General features: G+C 43.7%; 2 protein-coding genes across 2 annotated transcripts; one reads left to right on the top strand and one right to left on the bottom strand.

Moving 5' to 3' along the window:
- Positions 1–7,785: 7,785 nt before the first annotated feature.
- LOC309443844 (olfactory receptor 12D2-like) lies at positions 7,786–8,778 on the bottom strand (the record flags this gene model as incomplete). The annotated part of the gene is made up of 1 exon (XM_082061117.1): positions 7,786–8,778. The coding sequence occupies one exon, from the start codon at positions 8,776–8,778 to the stop codon at positions 7,786–7,788; it is 993 nt and encodes a 330-aa protein (XP_081917243.1).
- Positions 8,779–11,464: 2,686 nt separating this feature from the next.
- Positions 11,465–17,678, top strand: LOC309443843 (olfactory receptor 10A7-like; the record flags this gene model as incomplete). The annotated part of the gene is made up of 2 exons (XM_082061116.1): positions 11,465–11,474; positions 16,699–17,678. The coding sequence occupies 2 exons, from the start codon at positions 11,465–11,467 to the stop codon at positions 17,676–17,678; spliced, it is 990 nt and encodes a 329-aa protein (XP_081917242.1).
- Between the last annotated feature and the right edge of the window lie 5,571 nt (positions 17,679–23,249).

Genomic DNA, 23,249 nt, shown 5'->3' with positions numbered 1-23,249 from the left:
GATTTTGGGAATAAAAAATGGATAAAATAGGAAATGAAAATAATGGTATGGGGTAGAAGGATGAAATATTTTAATGCATTGTGGGTTAGGCAAGTGGAAAGTTTGCAGTTGGTTATAGAAATGACACAATGTGTGAATGGGATGGTCAGAGGATACTTTGATGTTTCAGAGAATGTTGGACCTGAGCATGATGCAGATGGCATGGAATGAGGGAGGAGATTGTACTGTGTAGGGCTGGCATGGAGTCAGCCTTCTTCCTAGCAGCTAATGTGGTGTGTGCTTTGCATTTTTGACTTAAAGAGTGTTGAAAAAACACCAATATTTTGGCTATTGCTGAGCAGTGCTCAAGGGGGTATTCCATACCATATGAGGTTCGGCACAGCAAGAAAACTCAGGAAATGGAGGAGGAAGTGGGTTTCTTCATGGTTAAGGTTTTTGTCTTCACAAAGCACACTTGCTAAGCCCCTGCTTCCTAGGAAGTGGCTGGACATCTGCCTGATGATGATGTGGCCTCAGCTGGAGTAATGTGTGCACTTCTGGGTGATACAGGATAAAAAGCATATAAAGCTAGTGGGAAGTGTCCAGAGGAGGGCCATGAGGTTGGTGAAGGGTTTAGTGAAGAAGCCGTGTGTCCCCTCCCACCTACCTGAGATTAGGGATAAGGTGTCTGTGAGCACGATGTACATCCTGTCCCACCAGGTGAGTTAACTCTCTCTGGGTATTCTATGAGGTAACGCAAAGTGATGACAGACGATCACTAGAGAGGTCCAATTCATTTATGAATTTACTAAAAGCACTTGGTGGAATTACAAATTACAGTGATTAGTGACTTGGCAAAAGTCTGTTACTATCTCACCAAACTTAACAATAACTTGATGGCAAAATCTTATTACTTTCCTATGCTATGCTCAGGGAAAAAAAGGAAGAAACGAAAGAGAGAAGAAAAAAGTAAGGTACCTTAGGTAGGGATAAGGGAGGGAGAGAAGGAAAAAGGAGGGAGATATGTTAGTCGGGGAAAAGTGGAGGAGAGAGAAGGAAAAATGAGGAAGATCTGCTAAATTAAGACATCAGAGAGAGAGTAAGATATCACTACTCCCAGCTGATTGGTCCCACAACATCCTCTGGAGGTGGGTGGACCCGTTGAAGTCCTCAGTCATGCTGCACAGCATACACATGCCACCACCTCATGTCACATGTGAGGTCATTTTATAACCCAGTTCATTTACATGTGGGCAGGTTGTCTCCTCCCTCTTTTCACTCTTCATGCTAATTAGGAAGACCTTTCTGGAAATGAGTCTGGGGTCTTCAAACTAGGGCAATTTTCACAGTAGTGACCAGAAGTGAGTTGGTTTGTCCGTCAGGGGTAGGTGTTGGTTTCGGATTTGTCCTCACAGTTGGTTCTTCGCCAGGTGGTTCCTCTCTATCATCCTGATCAGACCATGAGGTCTTAAGAGCAACACTGTTAATTATCCCTAGCAACACTGTTAATTGTCTCTATCTCAAAAAACTGTGCTTCGTTTCACAAAACCTTGGGAACGAAAAGACAAGGTGTCTGTCTCCACAGACATCTATCTTTTCTGTCCCAAGTAGTGAAAACTAGATGTTTAAGGCATAACAGCCCTCTGTTTTGCCAAGGATGGGGGGGTGATACTTCAAGGCTGTCACATTGTATGAGGAGCAGCTCAGCCTGGAGGAGAGTGAGGGCAGAGCTCATGGGGCTGCAGCTTCCTCAGCAGGGGAGCAGGAGGGGCAGGGCTGAGCTCTTCTCTCTGTGACAGTGACAGAACCCTGGGAATGGCAGAAGATGTGCCAGGGGAGCGTCAGTTGGACATGAGGAAAAGGTTCTTCACCCAGAGGGTGCTGGACACTGAACAGGCTCCCCAGGGTGGTGTCATGGCCACAAGCCTGACAGTGCTCAAGCAGGGATTGGACAACACCCTCAGGCACATGATGTGAGTTGTGGGTTTGTCACATACAGGGACAGGAGCTGGACTTGATGATCCTTGTGGGTCCCATCCAACCCAGCACATTCTATGATTCCGTGATTGTCAGGCATTGGACGAAGCTGCCCAGGGAGTCACTGTCTTTGGAGGCATTGAAAAGACATGTAGATGTGGTGCTTAGGGACACTGTTTAGTGGTGGACTAGGCAGTGTTAGGTTCATGATTGGACTCGATGACTTAAGGGTCTCTTTCACCTTGAAGTATTCTATGATTCTAACATATCATTACTTCCAAGTTTATTACAAAAGCTTGTCAAGTCTGCCTCAGGGGTGGATTTTCTTAATGGCCAGAGGTAGTGAAGGGAGCATGTGAGTGCTCAGGGAGAGTGCAGAAGTGCTGCCTGATTGTTCAGTGAGAAAGGATTGTGCTGACAAAAAGAACATCTATCTTGTTGGTAATGCCAGTTTTGGAAGCTGGGGTCACCTTCTTTAGAAAATTTGAGGAAATTATTTAACACAGTTGTGGTAAGTAAGATGGGTAGGAGAATGGAACTCAGCTCAAGGTACTTGATGTAGTTGTCTGGACATACACACTTGGTGTGTACTTTAGAACTAGTCTGTAGGTTGGTTCAAGGGCCAACAAGACCCACCTGTGATCCTGAAGTGGCAACTTGAAGGCCACAAAGGATACCTGCAGAATCTAAAGTGGCAGCAATCTCCTACATTGAGGAATCTGTATGCTGATGGAATTTAGATGCTTAGCTGGATCTGAGCCTGGACCTTTCCATAGTCTGTTGCCAACAATCAGGGGTCTGTTCACATCTTACATTGCTACCTTGCATTTTCCAGAGGATTGCAACATATGAAGCTGAGCTGGTTTGACTGAAAATGGGTTAATTGTCTTTGTCCAGTTACAAACTTTTCTTTTTTCATAGCTAGCATGCTCATTATTTGGACTTAATTGAGAACAAGCAGACAATACCCCAGCACAGAGTTAATGTTTTAAATTGATCTGGTGTGACAGACAAGGACATTCTGAGCACCTTGCTTACAGGTGTGAGGCATCGAGGAAGGGCGGCAGAAATAGGTCAGAGCTTGACTGACAGCCAGACTGATCAATGAGATTATTCCATCCCATTGGTGTCACGTTTCAGATATACAAGAGTGAGACCTTCCCGTTGGCTCTTCCACTATCGCTCCTCTTCACTATTTATTTTTGGAAGATGGGGAATGTGGTGTGCTACATTTAATTCAACTTTTTGCTATTTTGCAGAGGCTTTTGGGCTTTTCTGCCATTTTCCTCTTTTTCTCTCTCTGGGATCAGCTTTAGGACCAGGTGTGGCTTGCTGGGACTGGCTGCTCAGTTGTGGACAGAGTTCATGAGGAATTGCATTGAGTATCTTTTATTTCTATTACACATATATATTTATTAGTAGCGTATTAGTATTTTGTTTATTAAACCGTGTTTATCTCAATCCAAGGTTCTCCCATCCCTTTTGATTCTCTCCCATGTTGGGGGGGCTGAAGGAGGGGCTGAGCGAGCGGCTATTGTGCTTGTATTGCCAGCTCCGGTTAAACCACGACAGAAGCAGAACCAAATGGATTCCTGCGTGTTTCTAGGACATCAGGTGGAGGACACACAAGTCTCTCATATGATGCCTGTATGGGAGCTTAGGTGCTATTTTGGAGATCCCCCAGTAGAGAGGTAACTAAAATAAAACTTGTTGTTTGCAAATGCATTCGTGGCCTCTGGCTCTTCTTGCGACGTTCCTGTGTTGGTTCACACAATGCCTAGAGATGCCTTTTCTTAGGCAGCCAAGTCACATTTGTGCTCTAACTGTGAGTATTGTTTAAAATGCCTCACTGTCAGATGCCTAATGCTATTGCATGGATCTGAGTTGTCACACTGGAAAGCATGAAATCTTTCTAAAATCTCTGGAATGCAAGTCCATGGGCAACTGGGTGAAGGTATCACCTCCAGAAATCACACCTGTACCCAGGAGTTTGCCCTCCGTTCTCTGCATCCAGGCCATTATGCAGACAGGTCCGAGTACCCCTTTATTCTGTTCTCAGTAATCCAAAAGGCTGACAAAGCAGGTCTGATGTCCAAGAATGTCGTGTGCTTTTCATCTAAGTCTACAAAGGAGTCCAGGAAGCCTGGTGTCTCTTCAAGACGGTAATCTTAGAGGTGCAGGAGCAGGTTATCCCTGTGTGGTGGAAGGCGAGCCGGCGCGGAAGCAGGCTGGCTTGGCTGAACAGAGAGCTGCGGCTGGAACTTAGGAATAAAAGAGAACTTATAACTTTAGGAAGGAGGGGCAGGCTACTCAAGAGGAATACAAGAATTCTGTGAGGTTATGCAGGGAGAAAATTAGGAGGGCCAAAGCCCAACTAGAGCTGGGCCTGGCTACCGCTGTAAAAGGCAACGAGGAATGTTTCTACAAATATATCAGCAACAAAAGGAGTGCTAAGGAGAATCTCCATCCCCTGATGAATGTGGGCGAAATATAGTGACAGAAGATGAGGGAAAGGCTGAGGTACTAAATGCCTTTTTCACCTCAGTTTTTAATAATCAGAACAGTTGTGCTTCAGGTACCCAGCCCCCTGAGCCAGAAGACAGGGATGGGGAGCAGAATGAAGCACAAATAATCCAGGGGGAAATGGTTAGCATCCTGCTACACTGCTTGGACACCCACAGGTCTATGGGGCCAGATGAGATGCACCCAAGGGTGTTGAGGGATGTCACGGGGGACTGATTTTAGGGTTCTGCTCGCTGCAGAACAATGTTTAGATTTCTTAGAGGGAAGAGCGACTTAAAAGAGTTCAGTGGCAGCTTCACTGCGTGGGGGAAATACACCAAGCCGAATGCTGCTGAACTTCTCTCCAGGTGCCTGTACCCGTTCACGAAGCAAACTGTCAGGCGTCTTCCCTCCTGATTTGCTCCAGGGGCTGTGTCTTGGGGCTCCGGAGACGAACTCTCAGGTGAGACTGTATCCACCATAGTGCAAACAACAGGATTCCTCTTTCCCTGATAACCCTTTGCTCCAGAGTCTGTATTTTAGAACTCCAGCGGCAAACTTTCAGGTGAGGCCTTATGACCATATGCAGAGCAGAGTTCAGGAGACAAGATTCTCCTAACATAAAAAAATTAACGGAGTAGAATAGCAAAAAAGCTGGGTCAAGCTGGTACCTGCACAGAGGTCCACCCGAGCATAGAAAACTAAAAACTTTTATATCTTCACAGACCATTCACACTAAGATCCAGTCCAATAGCAAAATTTCACCACCAGGTCCTTTGTTCCCTATAGGACCCTTTTTCCCTGACTCCACATGACCTTTGTTTTGTTCAGCTGTAGACACGGTTTTTAGTCCATATCCTTGAAGGTACCATTTTGTCTGGATAAATCCTTTCTTCTCAGCAAAGTGCAAAAATAGGCCCCTCTTTGCAGACGTCTGTGATGTCTCTGTGTTGGTCTTGGATCGTTGTTTTCCCAGTCAGTTCCATTTTTCCCAGCAAAATACAAGCTGGACTTCATCTTGCAGGCATTTAGTGTAGTCTGCAGTTGCTTTTGGCAAATATGAGCTTAAAATCTAGGCAAATCTAGTCTAGTAAGTAACATGAATCAGAGAGTATATTAAAAATCATACAACCTTATATCTCTAAATAAGCCATTACATTTAGGTGTGCATCTACTTACGCTAAATGACTATTCTTGAACTTAATTGGGCTCATTCACTGACCTGTGAACAGTAAAGCCATCGCCATACAGCTCACTGATTTAGCAGGGAGAGCTCAAAGTGGCTCATCCAGGCTGTCGCATTTATTGAATGAAGTGGTTGACTCGTAGTCAAACTGCACACAGTAGGAAAGGTCTGCACGAGACTCCCTGCGTACACAAGGCCTTTCCCTCCTCTGGAGCCTGGACCAAACTGCTCTGGTTTGGCTGGGGATGTCGAGTGCTTTCACCACAGGGAACTGGCAGAGGTGATCACTGAGCCACCTTCCATTATCTATCAGCAATCTTGGCTACCTGGGGAGGTCCCAGTTGACTGGAAGTTGGCTAACGTGATGCCCATCTACAAGAAGGGCTGTAAGAAGGACTCGGGGAACTACAGACCTGTCAGTCTAACCTTGGTGCTAGGGAAAGTCATGGGTCAGATCATCCTGAGTGACATCACATGGCAAATAGAAGAGAACCATAAGATCAGGCCCAGTCAACATGGGTTTATGAAAGGCAGGTCCTGTTTAACCAACCTGATCTCCTTGTATGACAAGGTGACCCACCTAGCAGATGAGGGAAAGGCTGTAGATGTTGTGTACTTAGACTTCAGTAAGCCTTTGACACCGTATCCCACAGTATTCTTCTGGAGAAGCTGCAGATCAAGGCCTGGATGGTGTATCTGCAATGGGTAAAGAACTGGCTGGATGGCTGGGCCCAAAGAGTTGTGGTGAAAGGAGCCATTTCCAGTTGGTGGCTGGTTACAAGTGGTGTCCCCAGGGCTCTGTATTGGGGTCAGTTTTGTTTAATCTCTTTGTCGATGATCTGGATGAGGGGAATGAGTGCACTCGTAGTATGTTTGTAGATTACACCAAATTGGGCGGGAGTGTGGGTCTCTTCTCCCAAGTTGGAAGTGATAGGACAAGAAGAAATATCCTCAAGTTGTACCAGGGGAAGTTTAAATTGGATATTAGGAAAAAAATTGGATATTAGGAAAAAATTCTTCCCAGAAAGGGTTGTCAGGCATTGGAACAGGCTGCCCAGGGTGGAGTCACCATCCCTGGAGGTGATTAAAAGGCATTTAAAGGAGGTTCTTAGGGACATGGTTTAGCACTATAGTTAGTTTATGATTGGACTTGATGATCCTGAGAGCCTCTTCCAACTGAAACGATTCTATGATTCTATGATACGATTCCATGACATGGAACTGTAATCCAGGCTAAGACTGAAGGTGCTGAATGTCTGTGTAAAGACAGACAGCACCTAAAAATTAAACGCTTACAAACTGCTGCACCCCACAATAAGTTTGGGATTTGGTACCCAAGTACAAATAGATATCTAGTGCTCTTAAATAATTAATAAATTAATTAGATAATTAATTAATTCACAGGCATGAAGCATGACAAAGAACTTGCAACAAACGTGTCCAGTTCTGTATCCAAAGGCAAAGTCAGAGTAGGTTACTCGAGGACATTTAACATGTCTGTAGTAGTCCATGCAAATGCAGATCAATTCTTTCATCATTCACCATAATCTGGGTCTGGAAAAGCAGACAGGCACATAAATATGATCGAATATCTAAATCTAGGCAAGATAAACCACACTGCTAAAGCTTGTGGAGATGAATCTCCCATCCATTTTTATGTTTAAATTTACATCTAGTTTCATGAGTAAGGTTTCCCTTCTACTTGATGGAAAAAAACACGTCCCTCCAGTGGGCTGACTCAAGTCAAACATTGACAATATCATGCTCAAGTTATGCCCACCCAAAATGTACCACATGCTAACTCTCTTCAGCTATACAGGAGCTCTGAACGACCAGAGGGTCATTCAGCTGCTTAAACAGAGCTGCCAAGTAATTTCTTATCTTAGATCATCCAGGACACCTACATGGGGCTGTCAGCTCTGCCTCAAGTCCTGCAAGAGGCACAAATGTGTCTGTATTAGAAGCCAGAGACCACACGGGCTACCATAAGACAGGTAAATATGATGGAAGAAGCATCGAGTCCTTGAATATCTCCCCGTTGACTTACATCTACACAATTACCTTCTTATTGTGTTAAACTACATGACATAATCAGACATTTTCCAGTCTCTTGCAACACCGTGTCCTTCTGAGCTCTTTCCTTAAAAACAGGTGAGCCTTGTCTTTGTTGTGAGCCTTGTCCTTGTTTTAGTCACATTCCTCCAGGAACGTGATTTTTTCCCTAGCAATTTTTTCAGGGCAGATCTCATCTCGTGATTCCTATACGTGTAGATCAAGGGGTTCAGAGCTGGGGTGACAGTACTGTACAGGAGAGACACTTGCACATCCCTTTGAAGGGACCTTGCCGAGGAGGGTGGTGTATAATTGAAGAGCACTGGTATGTACAACAATGCCACAACAGTGAGGTGAGAGGCACAGGTGGAGAAGGGCTTCCATCTTCCTTCCTGGGACCGGACCTTATGGAAAATGAAGCAGATGATGTAGAGGTAGGAGAGGACTATGAGAGCAAAGGGGCCTAGAACAACAGATGTGGTAATGACATTGAGGAGGGTCATGTTGAGGCTGGTACTACTGCAAGCCAAATTCAACAGTGGCTTGATGTCACAGAAGAAGTGATGAATGTGGTTGTGGCCACAGAAAGTCAGCTGAGAGGTCATGACTGAGTGTATCATGGCATGCACAAAACCAATGGACCAGCTGGCCGTGGCCAGCAGCAGACAGGTCTGGGGGCTCATGACAAGGGTGTAGCGCAAAGGATTGCAGATGGCCACATAGCGGTCATAGGCCATGGTGGCCAGTAGCACAGCCTCAGTGCTGCCCAGGAAGTGGAAGAAGTGGAGCTGGGCCAAGCACCCACCAAAAGAGATGGGCTGATGTCCAAAGAGAAGGCCAGTCAACATCTTGGGAACAGTGACTGTGGAGAAGACAATGTCCAGGCAGGACAAGTTCCAGAGGAAGAAGTACATTGGTGTGTGAAGACGGGGCTCAGCTATCACCATGGTCACAATGGCACCATTTCCCAGAAGACTGGTCAAGTAGAGCAACAGGAAGAAGATGAAGAAAAAGTGCTGCAGCCCCTGGATATCAGTGAGACCCAAGAGGATGAACTCGCTGAGTGCAGTCTGGTTGAGCATTGCTGGAACAATAAGAAGCAAAAGCAAAATGTCAAGGTTCCACGGTTGTGAGCAGCAAGAGCATTACAAAACATCAGACATGTAATCAAACACAAAAGAAATTAACACAGACTAAACCCACTTGAATGTAGTCTTCTCCTATTTCTATCTAGAACCAAGAAAATCTTAAAATAAAGTCTTCCACCTATGCATAAGAGCAGAATATGTAAGATGTAAAACAGAACTACTTCCTCACCTTCAGCCACATTCATATTTCAAGTGTGCTCATCTGTAACTTCTTGCTACAATTCGTGATCCCATCAAAAAGACTTCTAACTTCTGATGCTTTCTTTCCAGTATTGTCCCTACATTTCATTAAGTCGATCTCAACTTTCACATTGTTAATGGCTACCATCTCTTCCAGACAATTCTTCCATCTCAAAAACTGCACAATTTCTAATTTTGTATCAACAGCCAGCAGAAGGTGCTCTAAGGTACCATACAGTCATCAACGTTTCTTTTGGATGCTGATGAGAATAAAGGAAGAGGCTGCCTGAGCTTGTGATCACAAACTGCTTTTGCTACTGGACTATATACTTTGCCTAAAGAATGTCTCTTGGTTGCTCAGCAGCAGACAAATGGGACAAAAGCCAAGATCTCATCTCCCGCAATACTGTGATGGAGCAAGACTGAACTTGCAGGAGACGAGTTACCTGGTGCAAGTTCCAGACGAGCGGGCTCATCCCACTGAAAGTCGATCATACTGCCCAATGAGACAACACGGTCAGTTCTGTCACCATCATTCGTCTCTGGTAATTCCCAACCATACAAAATAAAGAACTAAAACCTGACATTATTTTAGTAGAGCAGGCACAGGTATTTCTGGCTTACAACAGAGACCCCAAATCTTACAAGATGAGTAGTTTTCTCTGTTCATTCAATGCACTGATGACTAAAATTGATGAATCCAATTAATGAAAAACTAATTACTTTCAAAATATATCTTTTAAAGAGGTTAAAACATATATAGGTACATTTCACAGTCTTTCTCATCCATTCCGCTGTACTATATACTTCTACTTTAAATAGGTTATTTTTGAAAGTCATTCAGAGAAGTCTCCAGCCCAATCACTCCTTTTCTCATGCTTCCTTAGCTTTGTTTTTCAGCATGAAAACAGGAAACAAACAGGGAACTTCCAAACTGATTTCACCATAAAAGAACATGAGCAAGTTGCACACATGCGTCTGCTCTGGAACACTGACCATATTTCTCTGAAAATACCTTTAGTCTGATCTTTGAACAAGCTCCATTGGAAACATTAGATGTGATAATATTACAGCCTTATCAACATTTTAGTCTGTCACCTGCACTGCAAGAGTTAGAGATGCCATTCTTTGTGCAATACCAATGCTTCAGTTTCTTCCATGTGATTTGCCACCTTTAGGCTCCAAAGCCCTCCTCATTGAAATGCATCTGCAGAAAGACAGCATTTCATTCAGGTGTGTTCCACTACCTCCTCTGGTTCTGCCTGTTTTCCTCAGTCAACCACAGGTGATCTAATCCATTTCCTTTCTTCCTTCTAAACATCTTTTTCTTCTGTTTCTAACACTTCCCTTCTGTTTCCCAGATGCTGACTAATATTTTCTGTGATAAACTGATGAGCACATGCAGTCAAAAGAAAATAGTTTTCCTAAATTTATTCTCTTTTATTTTCAATTTTATTGTTATTTTCGTTTCCTATAACTTAAACACAAATGCAAATACAAGATTTTTCATGCTGAGGTTTTCCTATTTTCCTATATAAATTACGTAATATAAAAAAATAGTTCTGCACAATCCTCACCTCACTGTCAATCAGCACTTTTCTCATTGCAGTAGGGCCCTTTGACTGAAAGCCAGGAAGCAAAGCTGAGGACAAAAAAACGTATTTTGTGGAGTTAACAGTGTTTCTACTCTCCTTTTTTCTGTGGTATCTCCTTGGCATTCCTGTAGCTGAGAGATCAATGCTGCAGCTGTGATAACAATGACTGCTGTGAGTTCTCAGGGGCTTGTAGTTATTTGGGTAGGATGCAAGGAGCAGACTTTGCAAATGCTACCAGAAATCTCTGATGACCGAATTAGAGGAGCAAAAAGTCTTTTCTTCTTGTCCAGAATGTGCAAAATATCAACAATATCATGTGGGAATTAAATTTCCCATTGCTTTGATCAGTCTCCTGAGATGAGTTTTCTGAATCAATGGTGAATTGCACAGCAAAGTAGTGTGTAGATGAACACCTGCAAAGTAGAAGAGTGAAAATAAAGCAGCCCACAGAGACTAGATAATAACAAAACCTTCCCAAAACTAACCAAACCAACCAACCCACCCTCAGCTCTCCTTCCAAAAAAAAAACCAGAAAACATCTTCTCCCAGTTTTGTGTCATTGGTGATCTTACTTAACATTCCATTAAGTCCTGCATTTAAGTTGTTTATGAAGATATCTGGCCCTAAGATGGATCCCTGCAGGACCCCGCAGTGGCTGCTCACCAGCCCAACAAAAACTTTTTACTAGAATCCTTTGAGCCTGACCCATCAGCCCAATTCTTGCCCACTGCATGGTTCTCTGGGACCCCCAGGGCCCACCTTGGTGTTGTAGACCAAGACGAAGAAAGCATGACATCTTTGCTTCTCTGTGTACCTGTTTATGAAGTGATCATGCTCACCAAGCCATGAGTACGGGTATGAGGTCCAGATTCAGTTGCCTAAATGGACATCTGTAGTGTAATTCTTGACAAGTTAAGGTATCCTAGGATGATGGATATGACCCAGAACTTAATATAGTCCCTTCTTCTTCTGTGATGATATTTAGACCCCAGCTGGCACACTCCATAGGGTCTAAACCATTTCTGTACACCTGTGTACACATAAATAAATACCAGTCCCAGATTGTCTCTATAAAGGACAAAAACAAAGGCACTTCCCAGTGCCATCCCAGTTGTCTCGATAACTACTTTGTACAGGATGATCACTGTCTGGAGGTGCTTGTAATTTATCATTTTCCTGGGACATTGAAAGTGATGTCAGGTTCTTCTTAAGTTATGTCAGAGTCACATGACATTCAGGAATGTCCTGGTTTTGTTAAAAACAAGTTTCTCTTTTAGTGATTATGCCTGTCAGCTAAAGCCTTCATATTAGCTGCATTTTCCTGGAGAACTACATACATGTTTTGGTACACATATCAATGGAATGCAAACTTACTGATATGGACAGATTCACATCTCACGAGAGGGACAACAAGAAACAAGTGACCAAGAAACTGACCAACTGTGTATAACATTCCATTCACGTGAATACTTCATATAAAAGTGGGAGATCATGAGGACCTCGTCCCTTTTTCCTCATGGCTGACATTAGGAGAGGATCTCGCTAGTCGTTCCTGCGAACTGAGGCCTAGTGAGAGACTGAATCCAGCTCCGGTTGGCTGCAGAGTCCAGTCCAGGACTTTGGGTGCCGGCTCTGCAGTTGCTGAGACTTTCAAGGTAGGTTTTGTATATTTTGTATTATTTTCTCTATTCTTATTAGTAGCATTAGTAAAACATTTTTAATTTTTCCAACTCTCTTCTCTCTGTCCTTCTTTTTCTCCCGATCGCCTGTGCTGAGTGGGAAGGGGGAGAGGGAGGGGAAAAAGGGGGAAGTGACTGGAGGAGAGGAGGTTAACAATACATCTGCCAGGGTTTTATTGTCACCCCACAATCAAAACCCTCGACAAGGAACTAGTCTGTTAGGCTGGGATTTGCTTGGAGTTCTATATCACTAATGCTTTTTTTCCATCTTCTTCTCTGTTGAGTCTTCTTTCCTGATGAAATCTGGTTCTTAATGGGGCAGATATGACTTCTGCACAAAGTATGCCAGCAGGTGTAAGTAGCTCACATGGTTATGCTTTGAAGCTGTGCAGAAACAACACTTTGTCATGTACAGGCTGCCTTCCCTTGCAACAGCAAGATAAAGGATGTCAGCATGGAGTCTTCCTCTGGCTAGAGGTTCTTTCCTTTCTATTCACTGATGAATCAGTTGAAGAACGACTCACAGAGGATTTCCATCTTATTTTTATTTTAGACACATTACAATTAGTAGCAGTAGGAGTATATTACTTTATTTTGTTATTTTATTAAGCTGTTTTTATGTCAATCCATGAGTTTCCCCTTTTGCATCTCTCCCCTGTTTGGAGAGGGGGGACATGTGGACTGAGCGAGCAGCTGTCATGGTTTTGAGTGCTCGCTGGGGTTAAGCCACAACAGCTTGGAAAAGGTTCACCTCATGAGTTGCTCCATCACCTTCCCAGGGACCAAGGTGAAGCTGGGCAGCCTGTAGTTCTCCATGTCCTCCTTCTTGTCCTTTTCAAAGACAGGAGTGACATTTCCATTCCTTTGGTCCTCAGACATCTCCCCAGTCACAGTGAGCATACAAAGATTCTGCAGAGTGGCCTCATGATGACATCAGCCAGCTCCCTCAGCACTCACGGGAGCATCTCATCAGGGTTCGTGGACTTATTTATGTCCGGTATTCCCTGCCGTGATCTTCTTTCACCAAGGATATGCCATCCATGTTCCAGAGTCTCCCCCTGATCTCTAGGGTCTGGGATTCCTGAAGCCTGGTCTTGCTAGTAAACACCAAGGACAAGCAGGCATACGGTACATCCACCTTTTCCGTGTCCTGTGTCACCAGGTCCCCCAACTCATTCAGCAATGGGCCCACATTTTCCTTTGTCTGCCTTTTGTCACCTATGTACTTACAGAAGCTTTTCTTGCTTTCTTTGACATCCCTGGCCAGATTCAATTCCATTTCAGCTTTGGCTTTCATAACCAAGTCTATTGCATACTCAGACAGAGCATGAACGTTTGAAAAATAAGAATTCTTAATTATCTCATGCACTTTCACCATGCAAACTGGCAGATTGATGCTTCAGAGAACATACCTGTGTGGCTGATGAAAAATCCCTTCAGCCATGCAAAACACGCACACACACCACACACTGCAGGAATGCTCTGAAGAGGCAGGCGGAGCCCGGTAGAGCTTGAGGCTCAGAGAAGGAGGATGAAGCAAGTGTAGACAGCTGTTGCAAAAGAAACCAAAGTCATCTCAATATGAAAGGAAACTTGAGGGTTTATTTGTTTGCATTTGGTTTTGGCTTTTTTGACAAACAAGCAAAAACTGTAACAAGCAGTTGTACTTAAGGAAAAACCAACATAGAGCAGGGCAGAATTCATTTTAGGATTATGTTAAAGTAACATATCTTGAGCATTTATTAGGGTCAGTCTGAATTGCCCATGATGGCAATTTGTAAGTGATCTCCCTGAGTTGGAAGCTTTTCATCTTGTTTTCTCCCCCATCTTGTCCCGTCCTGTTGAGGAGGGGGAGTGAGCGAGCGGCTGCGTGGGAGCCTGGCAGCTGCCCAAAGCCAGGTTACCACACACGGGTAAAGACATTTCCATTCACATGGATGAGACAATGAGAGAATTCACAGAAATGAGAAAGCCATGTAACTCGTGACAGAGCAGCAGTAAGATATCCCGCTGCACACAGTGCATGGTCAGGGAGTTGGGGCTCAACTAAACCCTCTTTGCAACAGGGGAATATTAATGGCTCCTCTGTGACATTTCCCAACTGCACTGGTACAACTTCTCCCACTTGACTCATCTTCCTAGATTTTTCAGGATGCAAACCCAGGCTTTACAGAGTTGATTAAGTGTTAAATACCTTGGTCTTGAATTCACATCACCTAATTTTTCCCCTCTATCTTACATGGAGTTACCACACCCTCATGAAGAGTGCTTCAGATGACCAGCAAACATCTACCAAAAGAAAACTATGATTTCCAGAATAATGTGGACAAGATGTTATAAAAACATAAGAAGCCTAAACATACCTGTTATTGTATGGCATGTTGTATTTAGGGCCATGTAATACATTGGTATCATATTACAATGCTCTATATTCATAACACCATTGCTACTCAAGTATTCATTATGATCTTTTAGAAGAATTTTCAGCTACTGTGAAACATACGTCAAATTCCATTTTTTCCCCCCAAATATTAGTCAACTAGAGAAGAAAAAGAAAAAAGAATACCCTGTTATTTCTGTTAACTATTTTTTTGCTTACTCATACAATTCTGAACATGTGGAAGGAAATACTGCTAATATTATAATTAGATTGCTAGTATGTCATAAGACATACTGCACATTCATATAGGCCAAAGATACTAAAAAAAAAGATCACTTAACGTATGATCTCATCATCCTAAGAAGTTGCTGTCTGGAGATCTGATCCTACTGGGAGCAAGTGAAAATTCAAATACTTCCACCCATTTGCTGTCAGAGCCTTTGGAATCAGAGACAAGACGCAGCCTCTTACAGATGAAATCAACGTGATGTTCCTTTCCCTTTTTCTCTCTAGTCATAATTTCTCATCCTCTCTGCCTTGAGAATTTTTGCCTCTGCTGAAGAGAGAGAGAAAACTCTACCCATTGTAGTAAGATAAGGTAATATTTCTGTTCCTCATTCTTACTTGATTCTTACTTGATTCCTATGACAGAACCATGACATAAGTGTGTTTCCATGGTTTATTTTTTCTCATTGGAACATGGAACTGCTATTATGACATACAAGGGGAATCCATCTCACCTACCTTTAGGAACCAGCAGTGCAGATTTTTAAATCTGAATTAGCCACTCAAACAAGAGAAATAGGAACCTCCAAGGCATCAGTGATTAATATTATCTGAGATGCCTACGAGGGTGAAACAGTAACTATACTGACAGTATTTTATTTCTATTGTCTATAGAAAACGTTGGCAACTGTAGCTGCCTATTTTGCTGATAAATATGTTGATTAAGGGAATCACAGCCTCCATACCTTTTCACCTCCCCCCTCCCCTTTTCCCTTTCATCTTTTTCTTTAAAAAATCAGCCAAGTATATTTTGGCCGAAACACTCCAGGAAGTTTCCCAGAGAAACAATGCTGTGAGCAGATCTGCTGAGATTATAAATCCCAGAAAATGGCAGCAAGGTGTAGATGCTGGCAGCCACTTTCCTGTGGGCAGCTGTTGGTATGCTGAGCATCATGTTACTTCCCAGAGCTTACCTTAAATGAAAACTCAGAATACGGATTTATATGATTTGATGAAACAAAAGTAAGTGAGTGAACACTTTTATGAATTTAAAGCTGTTTAGGTTTGCATTGTATTTTGCAGGGTTAACAGTGAAAATAATGCAGGTGGATCACTTCTGCTTGAGTCAGACCAGGAGGTGGGAAGCCATAGGGTCTCCATATCACATGGCTTAGAGCACCAATAATATTTCAGTTAATTCCAGCTATGAAAGACTTAGGCCATTGCATACTCATTTCATTATTAATGATCCTCCAATCCTGGCATCCTTGGACATCCACCTTAGAAGGAAATAAATGGTGCTTCTCTCTTGTGCTGTATTTCCCACCATTAAATACAAACCAGTTCCAAGACGACTGGTTCACATTTAGATGCCTGCAGACATTTAGATGCTGAAATTTACGGAGAGACACCCAGCCCATCCACAGTGAATTCTTCTGTCACATCATAGATGCCACTCTTACATTAAGGTGACCTGCCCTTTGGAAGGATTCATTTCTTTCTATATAAAATAAAGACAGAATGGTTATTGGAAATCTGAATGTCTATTTTGTGTTTATATAAATATGAGAAGATGCATCCCAGCCTGTGACTGTTAAAGATGATCTTGAACAGGTTGCCCAGTTGAGATATTTTTCCACTGGGGTCACTGCCATATCCAGTCCAAGTTTCATCTCGTTCATCTTTTAAGCTTCATTGTACTTGCAAGTGTAGCAATTCCTGAGACCACAAGTCTGTCCCAAGCTACTAACCCTTTTGTTGTGTGTTTTGTTTTGCTTTTTATCTTCTACGACAGAACCTGTTGAGGAAATGAAGCCAGGAAACCAAACCATCGCTACTCACTTCTTCCTTTCGGGGTTTGCCTTCCATGGCAAGATGCAGCTCCTGTTTTTCATGCTGATTTCCATCATGTTCCTGGCCACGCTGATAGGGAACTCTCTAATTGTTGTGATCACAACCGTTGACCCTGTCCTACACACGCCCATGTACTACCTCCTAAAGAATCTTGCCTTGACAGAAATCTGCTACAGCCTCACCATTGTCCCCAAGATGCTTGCAATTCTGCTGGTGAAGAGAAAAGTTATTTCCTTCACAGCTTGCGCCTTGCAGCTCAACTGCGTTATTCTTTTTGTCACCTGTGAGTGTTTCCTCTTAGGAGCAATGGCTTATGACCGGCAAGCGGCAATATGCCACCCATTGCATTATGCCACCATGATGAACAGGGATCGCTGCTTCAAGATGGTCATTGGGTCTTGGCTGTGTGGTGTCCCTGTGGCTCTGGGCTTCACCACATGGTTATTTACCCTGCCCTTCTGTGGGAGAAACACAGTTGATAATTTCTTTTGTGATGTTTCTCCTTTGCTGAAGCTGGTGTGTGTAGACACAGCCTTCTTTGAACTACTGATTTTTATTGCTATTGTCCTAATAGTGATGATTCCCTTTTCTCTGATAGCCATCTCCTACCTTTGCATTATCCATGCTGTTCTTCAGATCCCCTTGGCTGTGGGCCAGAGGCGAGCCTTTTCCACCTGTGCAGCTCACCTGGTGGTTGTGACTCTTTTCTACAGCACAACTGGCATCATTCACCTGCGACCCAAGTCCAGCCTCTCATCCGACATGAAGAAAATGGTTTCCCTGTCTTACACAGTGGTCACTCCCATGCTGAACCCCATCATCTACAGCCTGAGGAACCAGGAAGTCAAGCAAAGCCTGAGGACATGCATTGACAAGTGGTTATTCGGGAAGCAGATGACTGTTTTCTCGCTCTCCAGGTGATGGATTCCTTGTAGATGCAAAGATTATAGGTGTTTCCCTAATGGAAAAAAATAAATGGTATTTATGAATGAAGTGAAATGCTTTTCAAAAGACCTGTGCTATTTGAGCAATTCTTTGCAGTTAAATCCTTGAAATATCTGGCCTTTTTTACTTGGCATATTGGGATAAATTATAGTTGTTGTACCTCGGGCCTTGCAAACAAAGAAGTAAACCTTGCTCAGAGTAGGAATATTACCAAAGCAAATTCTAAAATTCTTATCCTCCCGCCCCTCTCCCTCTATGTCCACTAAACAGACAAACTCTCTGGCTTGGGAAACAGATGTTTGTTTTCCTCTCCATCAATGCAAAAGTTATAGCCTGGATCATTTTCCCCTCAAGAAAGAACCCTCAATAATGTGTTGAGAATCAAGTTAGTAGCTCATGATTGGAGGGGAGGAGCCGTGTCTCCTGCAAGTGTCCTTGCTACAGGTGGGAGAGACTGGGTTCTAGTCTAGACTTGATCTGATTTTTTTCCACTCAGAACAAAGATCTCTTTCCCAAACTAGCTAGTAACTTGCTCAGTTCAGGACAGAAAGGGTAAGCTGAAACACCGCCAGCTCGCTGCGGTAGCTTTGTTTTAATTAGTTCCCTTCTCATGTAGACTGAGGGAAAGCTAAGGGAGGGGATGGATCCATAACTCATTGAACCTGGTACTTACTGTCTGATTCTTTCTCTGGCTTGCCAGAGGGAGTGTTCATCAAAGTGAAATGTAGCTTGTGCATCTATTTTCTTTCAGCATATAATAAGATTTTTCATCTTATTTTCTCCTCCTGTCCTGTTCTGTTGAGGAGGGGACATGAGAGAACAGCTGGGTGGGAGTCCAGCTGCAGCCCAATCCACTACAGTATCAAAAGTAACAAGTGTTGCTAAGAGTGGATTTTGGGAATAAAAACCAGATAAAATAGGAAATGAAAATAAAGCCATGGGTACAAGGATGAAAGATTTTAATGCATTGTGGGTTAGGCAAGTGGAAAGTTTGCAGTTGGTTATAGAAATGACACAATGTGTGAATGGGATGGTCAGAGGATACTTTGATGTTTCAGAGAACGTTGGACCTGTGCATGATGCAGATGGCATGGAATGAGGGGAGGAGATTGTACTGTGTTGGGCTGGCATGGAGTCAGCCTTCGTCCTAGTGAGTGCTGTGTGGTGTGTGTTTTGCATTTTTGGCTTAAAGAGTGTTGAAAAAACACCAATATTTTGGCTATTGCTGAGCAGTGCTTGTTCAGAGTCAAGTTTGTTTCTCCCCAAAGACCAGAAGTCTTGGGATAGGATGGAGACTGGGAGGGAACACAGCCAGGACAGCTGGCCCAGACTGCCCAAGGGGATATTCCATACCATATGAGGTTTCGCACAGCAAGAAAAGCTGAAGGAATGGAGGAGGATGAGACCGTGTTCACGGTTAAGGTGTTTGTTTTCTCAAGCCACACTTAGGCATGCTGAGTCCCTGCTTCCTAGGAAGTCGCTGGACATCTGCCTGATGATGTGAAGTTGTGAATTAAGTCCACTTTTGCTTCTGTACACAGGTTTTTCTCTCCTTATTAAACCGTCATTACGTTGATCCACAACTCTTTTCACTTCCCTTTATTTTCTTCCTATAAGAGAGGGGAATGTGAGAGGTTCTATGCTTATGCAGTTGCAGAAAATTGCAGAATAAACTGAGTCCATTGACATGGTAATAAGAGACAAACAATAATGGAGACATTGAGAAGAACCAAACCTTGTCAATCAATGACTCGATGAAGGTAAACAGGGAGAAACAAAGGGAGGGTAAACAGGAAAGGGTATAAAATGGACTGGTCCCATGAAAACAGGGCCAGTCAATGCACTCACCTGGTGAGCCCTGCAGCTCATCTCTGCATTCTGTCCTATCATCTTATAGCTTCTTATTTTCAATCTCTTCTCTGCTGCTGGTGGGACCTGGGTGTGGGATTATAAACCAAGAATAACCAAAACTGTCTTCCTATTGGAGTGGTATGTAGGGCAGCCAGACCTTGGTATGGATCCCACAATTTCTATGGGTAGCTGTTTTGCTTCAGAAAGGAAACCAGGAGCCCTTGGGCTGACTTCTGACATTGAGATGCAAATTTGGCAAGTATTTTGCTACAAAGACACCAGAATCTCATCCTTATCTGTGAAACCACAACAAAAATAAAACATCAGAAATCCAAAGAGAGCACAATGGATGGAACAAATGTGAGGTTTCACAAATACTAATTCTGATTCTAATATTTGAAAGAGATTTAGGAAATGTTGCCCAAACACTGCTTCAGGTCAGCTCGGGTTGCACAGCTCAGGAGGAATTCCAGCCATAAACTCTGTGCACCGAGATGGAGATCTTTGTGTCAGATCTTTTAGGGGGGAGCAGGTTAGTTTGGTTGTTTGGTATTTGTGGACTGTTTCACTTTATCTTTTCTGTTTTACGGGTGCTCATCTACACACTTTCTTCAGGCAACACTATGTTGCTGTGCAATTCCCCATTGATTTAGTAATCTCATCTCAGGAGACTGATCAAAGCAATAGGAAATTTAATTCCCACATGAGGTTGTTGATATTTTGTACGTTTTGGACATGAAGGAAAATCTTTATTCCTCCTCTAACTAGGTCATCAGAGATTTCTGGTGCGATTTGAAAAGCTTCCTCCATGCATCCTACCAGAATAACTACAAGCCCCTGAGAACTCATAGTAGTCATTGTCATCACAGCTGCAGCATTGATCTCTCAGCTACAAGAATGTCAAGGAGATACCACAGAAAAAAGGAGAGCAGAAATTCTCGGTCTCTTAACTCCACAAAATATGCTGATTTATCCTCAGCTTTGCTTTCTGACTCTCAATCAGAGAGCCCTACTACAATGAGAAAAGTGCTGATTGACAGTGAGGTTTGTGCAGAATTCATGTCTTTTTTATGATTAGGCAACTTAAATATTTGGAAAAATAGGCAAGTTTCAGCATGAAAAATCTTGTCTTTGCATTTGTATTTAATGTAGAGTCTTAAAATAATAAAAAAAATCAATAAAAGAAAAAAGCAGATTGGGAGAACTATTTGACTGGATGTGTTCATCAGTTACTTCGAGTATATATTAGTCAGCACCTGTGAAACAGAAGGGAAGTAGTAGGAGAAGAAAAAAAATGATGTTCAGAAGGAAGAGGGGAAAGGGATTAGATCACCTGTGGCTGGCTGAGAAAAACAGGCAGAACCAGAGGAGGTAGTGGAACACACCTGAATGAAATGCTGTCTTTCTGCAGATGCATTTCAATAAGGACGGCTTTGGAGCCTAAAGGTGGCAAATCACATGGGAGAAACTGAAGCATTGGTATTGCACAGAGAATGGCATCTCTAACTCTTGCAGTGCAGGTGACAGACTAAAATGTTGATAAGGCTGCAATATTATCAAATCTAATGTTTCCAATAGAGCTCGTTCAATGAGCAGAGTAAAAGTATTTTCATATGTGCATGAATTACCTTTAGCTTACGTGCTCAAGTGATGTGAATGCAGGCTCCGACACTTGGCCTTGGTGAACCTCAGAAAACTGGCCTCTGCCCAGTGATCCAGCTGGTCCAGATGCCTGTACATGGCCTTCCCACCTGACAGCAGATCAACACTCCCACCCAATTTGGTGTCATCTACAAACTTAGTGAGGGTGCACCCAATCCCCTCACCCATATTATTGAAAAAATAATTAAACAGAACTGGACCCAGTACAGAGCCCTGGGGACACCACTCATAACCAGCCACCAACTGGATTTGGCTCCTTTCACCACAACTCTTTGGGCCCAGCCACCCAACCAGATCTTTATCCATCACAGATACATCATCCAGGCCATGACCTGCAGCTTCTCCAGGAGATGCTGTGGGATATGGTGTCAAAGGCCTTACTAAAATCTAACTACACAACATCCACAGCCTTTGCCTCATCTGCTAGGTGGGTCACCTTGTCATACAAGGAGATCAGGTTGGTCAAACAGGACCTGCCTTTCATAAACCCATGTTGACTGGGCCTGATCTTATGGTTCTCTTATATGTGCTATGTGATATTACCCAAGATCATCTGCTCCATGACCTTCCCTAGCACCAAGATTAGACTGATAGGTCTGTAGATCCCCGAGTTCTCCTTACGGCCCTTCTCGTAGATGGGCATCACATTAGCCAACTTCCAGTCCGCTAGGATCTCGCCAGTTAGCTAAGATTGCTGATAGATAATGGAAAGTGGCTCAGTGATCACCTCCACCATATCCCTCAGCACCCTTGGGTGTATCTTATCTGACTCCATAGACTTGTGCATGTCCAAGCAGTGTAGCAGGACGCTAACCATTTATCCTTGGATTATTGGGTTTTGATTCTGCTCCCCAAGTCTGTCTTCTGGCTCAGGGGGCTGGGTACCTGGAGCATGACTATTCTGACTATTTAAGAATGAGGCAAAGATGGCATTTAATACCTCAGCAGCCTTTCCCTCATCTTCTGTCACTGTGTTTCCCTTTGTATCTCTCAGGGGACAGAGATTCTCCTTAGACCTGCTCTTGTTGCCAACATATTTACAGATACATTTTTTGTTGCCTTTTACAGAGGTGACTAGGCCCACGTCTTAACAAAATGCAGTGCAACAGAGTTATCACAGAATGTGAGGGGTTGGAAGGGCCCTGGAAAGCTCATCCAGTGCAATCCCCCCATGGAGCAGGAACACCCAGATGAGGTTACACAGGAAGGTGTCCAGGCGGGTTGGAATGTCTGCACAGAAGGAGACTCCACAACCCCCCTGGGCAGCCTGGGCCAGGCTCTGACACCCTCACTAGGAAGAAGTTCCTTTGCAGATTTAAGTGGAACCTCTTGTGTTCCAGTTTGAACCCATTGCCCCTTGTGCTATCACTGGTTATCACCGAGAAGAGCCTGGCTCCATCTTCCTGACACTCCCCCTTTCCATATTGATAACAATTAATGAGGTCACCCCTTAGTATCCTCTTCTCCAAGCTAAAATTATAGGTTTAAACAATCAGTTAACAGGGAATGTTGGTCGGGGGACACATAAGGGGATGTTGCTGGCTGAATACAAAAGGCAGATCGGAAAGCTTGTGTGCTCCAAGTACCTCAGTCAATGGGGAAAGGGGGAGGAATCACCTGTGGTTGGGATTAGGGTAAATATGGGGCTGTGTCTTCCCATGCTTTTGAGAGACCCCATAGAGACTCCAGTGAACTTTATTCATCAGTGTCCTCCAGGCTGAACAAACCCAGAGACTTTAGCTGCTCTTCATTTGGCTTCCTCTCCAAACCCTTCACCAACATTTTAGCCCTCTTCTGCACACGCTCTAGTAGCTTAATATCTTCTTTATCCCATGGCACCCAGCCCTGCACACAGTGTCTCAGGTGAGGCCGCTCTAGTGCAGAGCAGAGCGGGACAGTCCCCTCCCTCACCTGGCTGGCCATGCTGTGCTGGATGCACCCCAGGGTACGGTTGGACCTCTTGGCTGCCAGGGCACACTGTTGGCTCATGTCCAACTTGCCGTCAAACAGAACCCCCAGATCCTTCTCCGTGGA

This window comes from Streptopelia decaocto (genome assembly GCF_964273445.1).
Source record: "Streptopelia decaocto genome assembly, chromosome: 9".
NCBI classification, from domain to species: domain Eukaryota; kingdom Metazoa; phylum Chordata; class Aves; order Columbiformes; family Columbidae; genus Streptopelia; species Streptopelia decaocto.
This window is presented reverse-complemented; position numbering and strand designations above follow the sequence as displayed.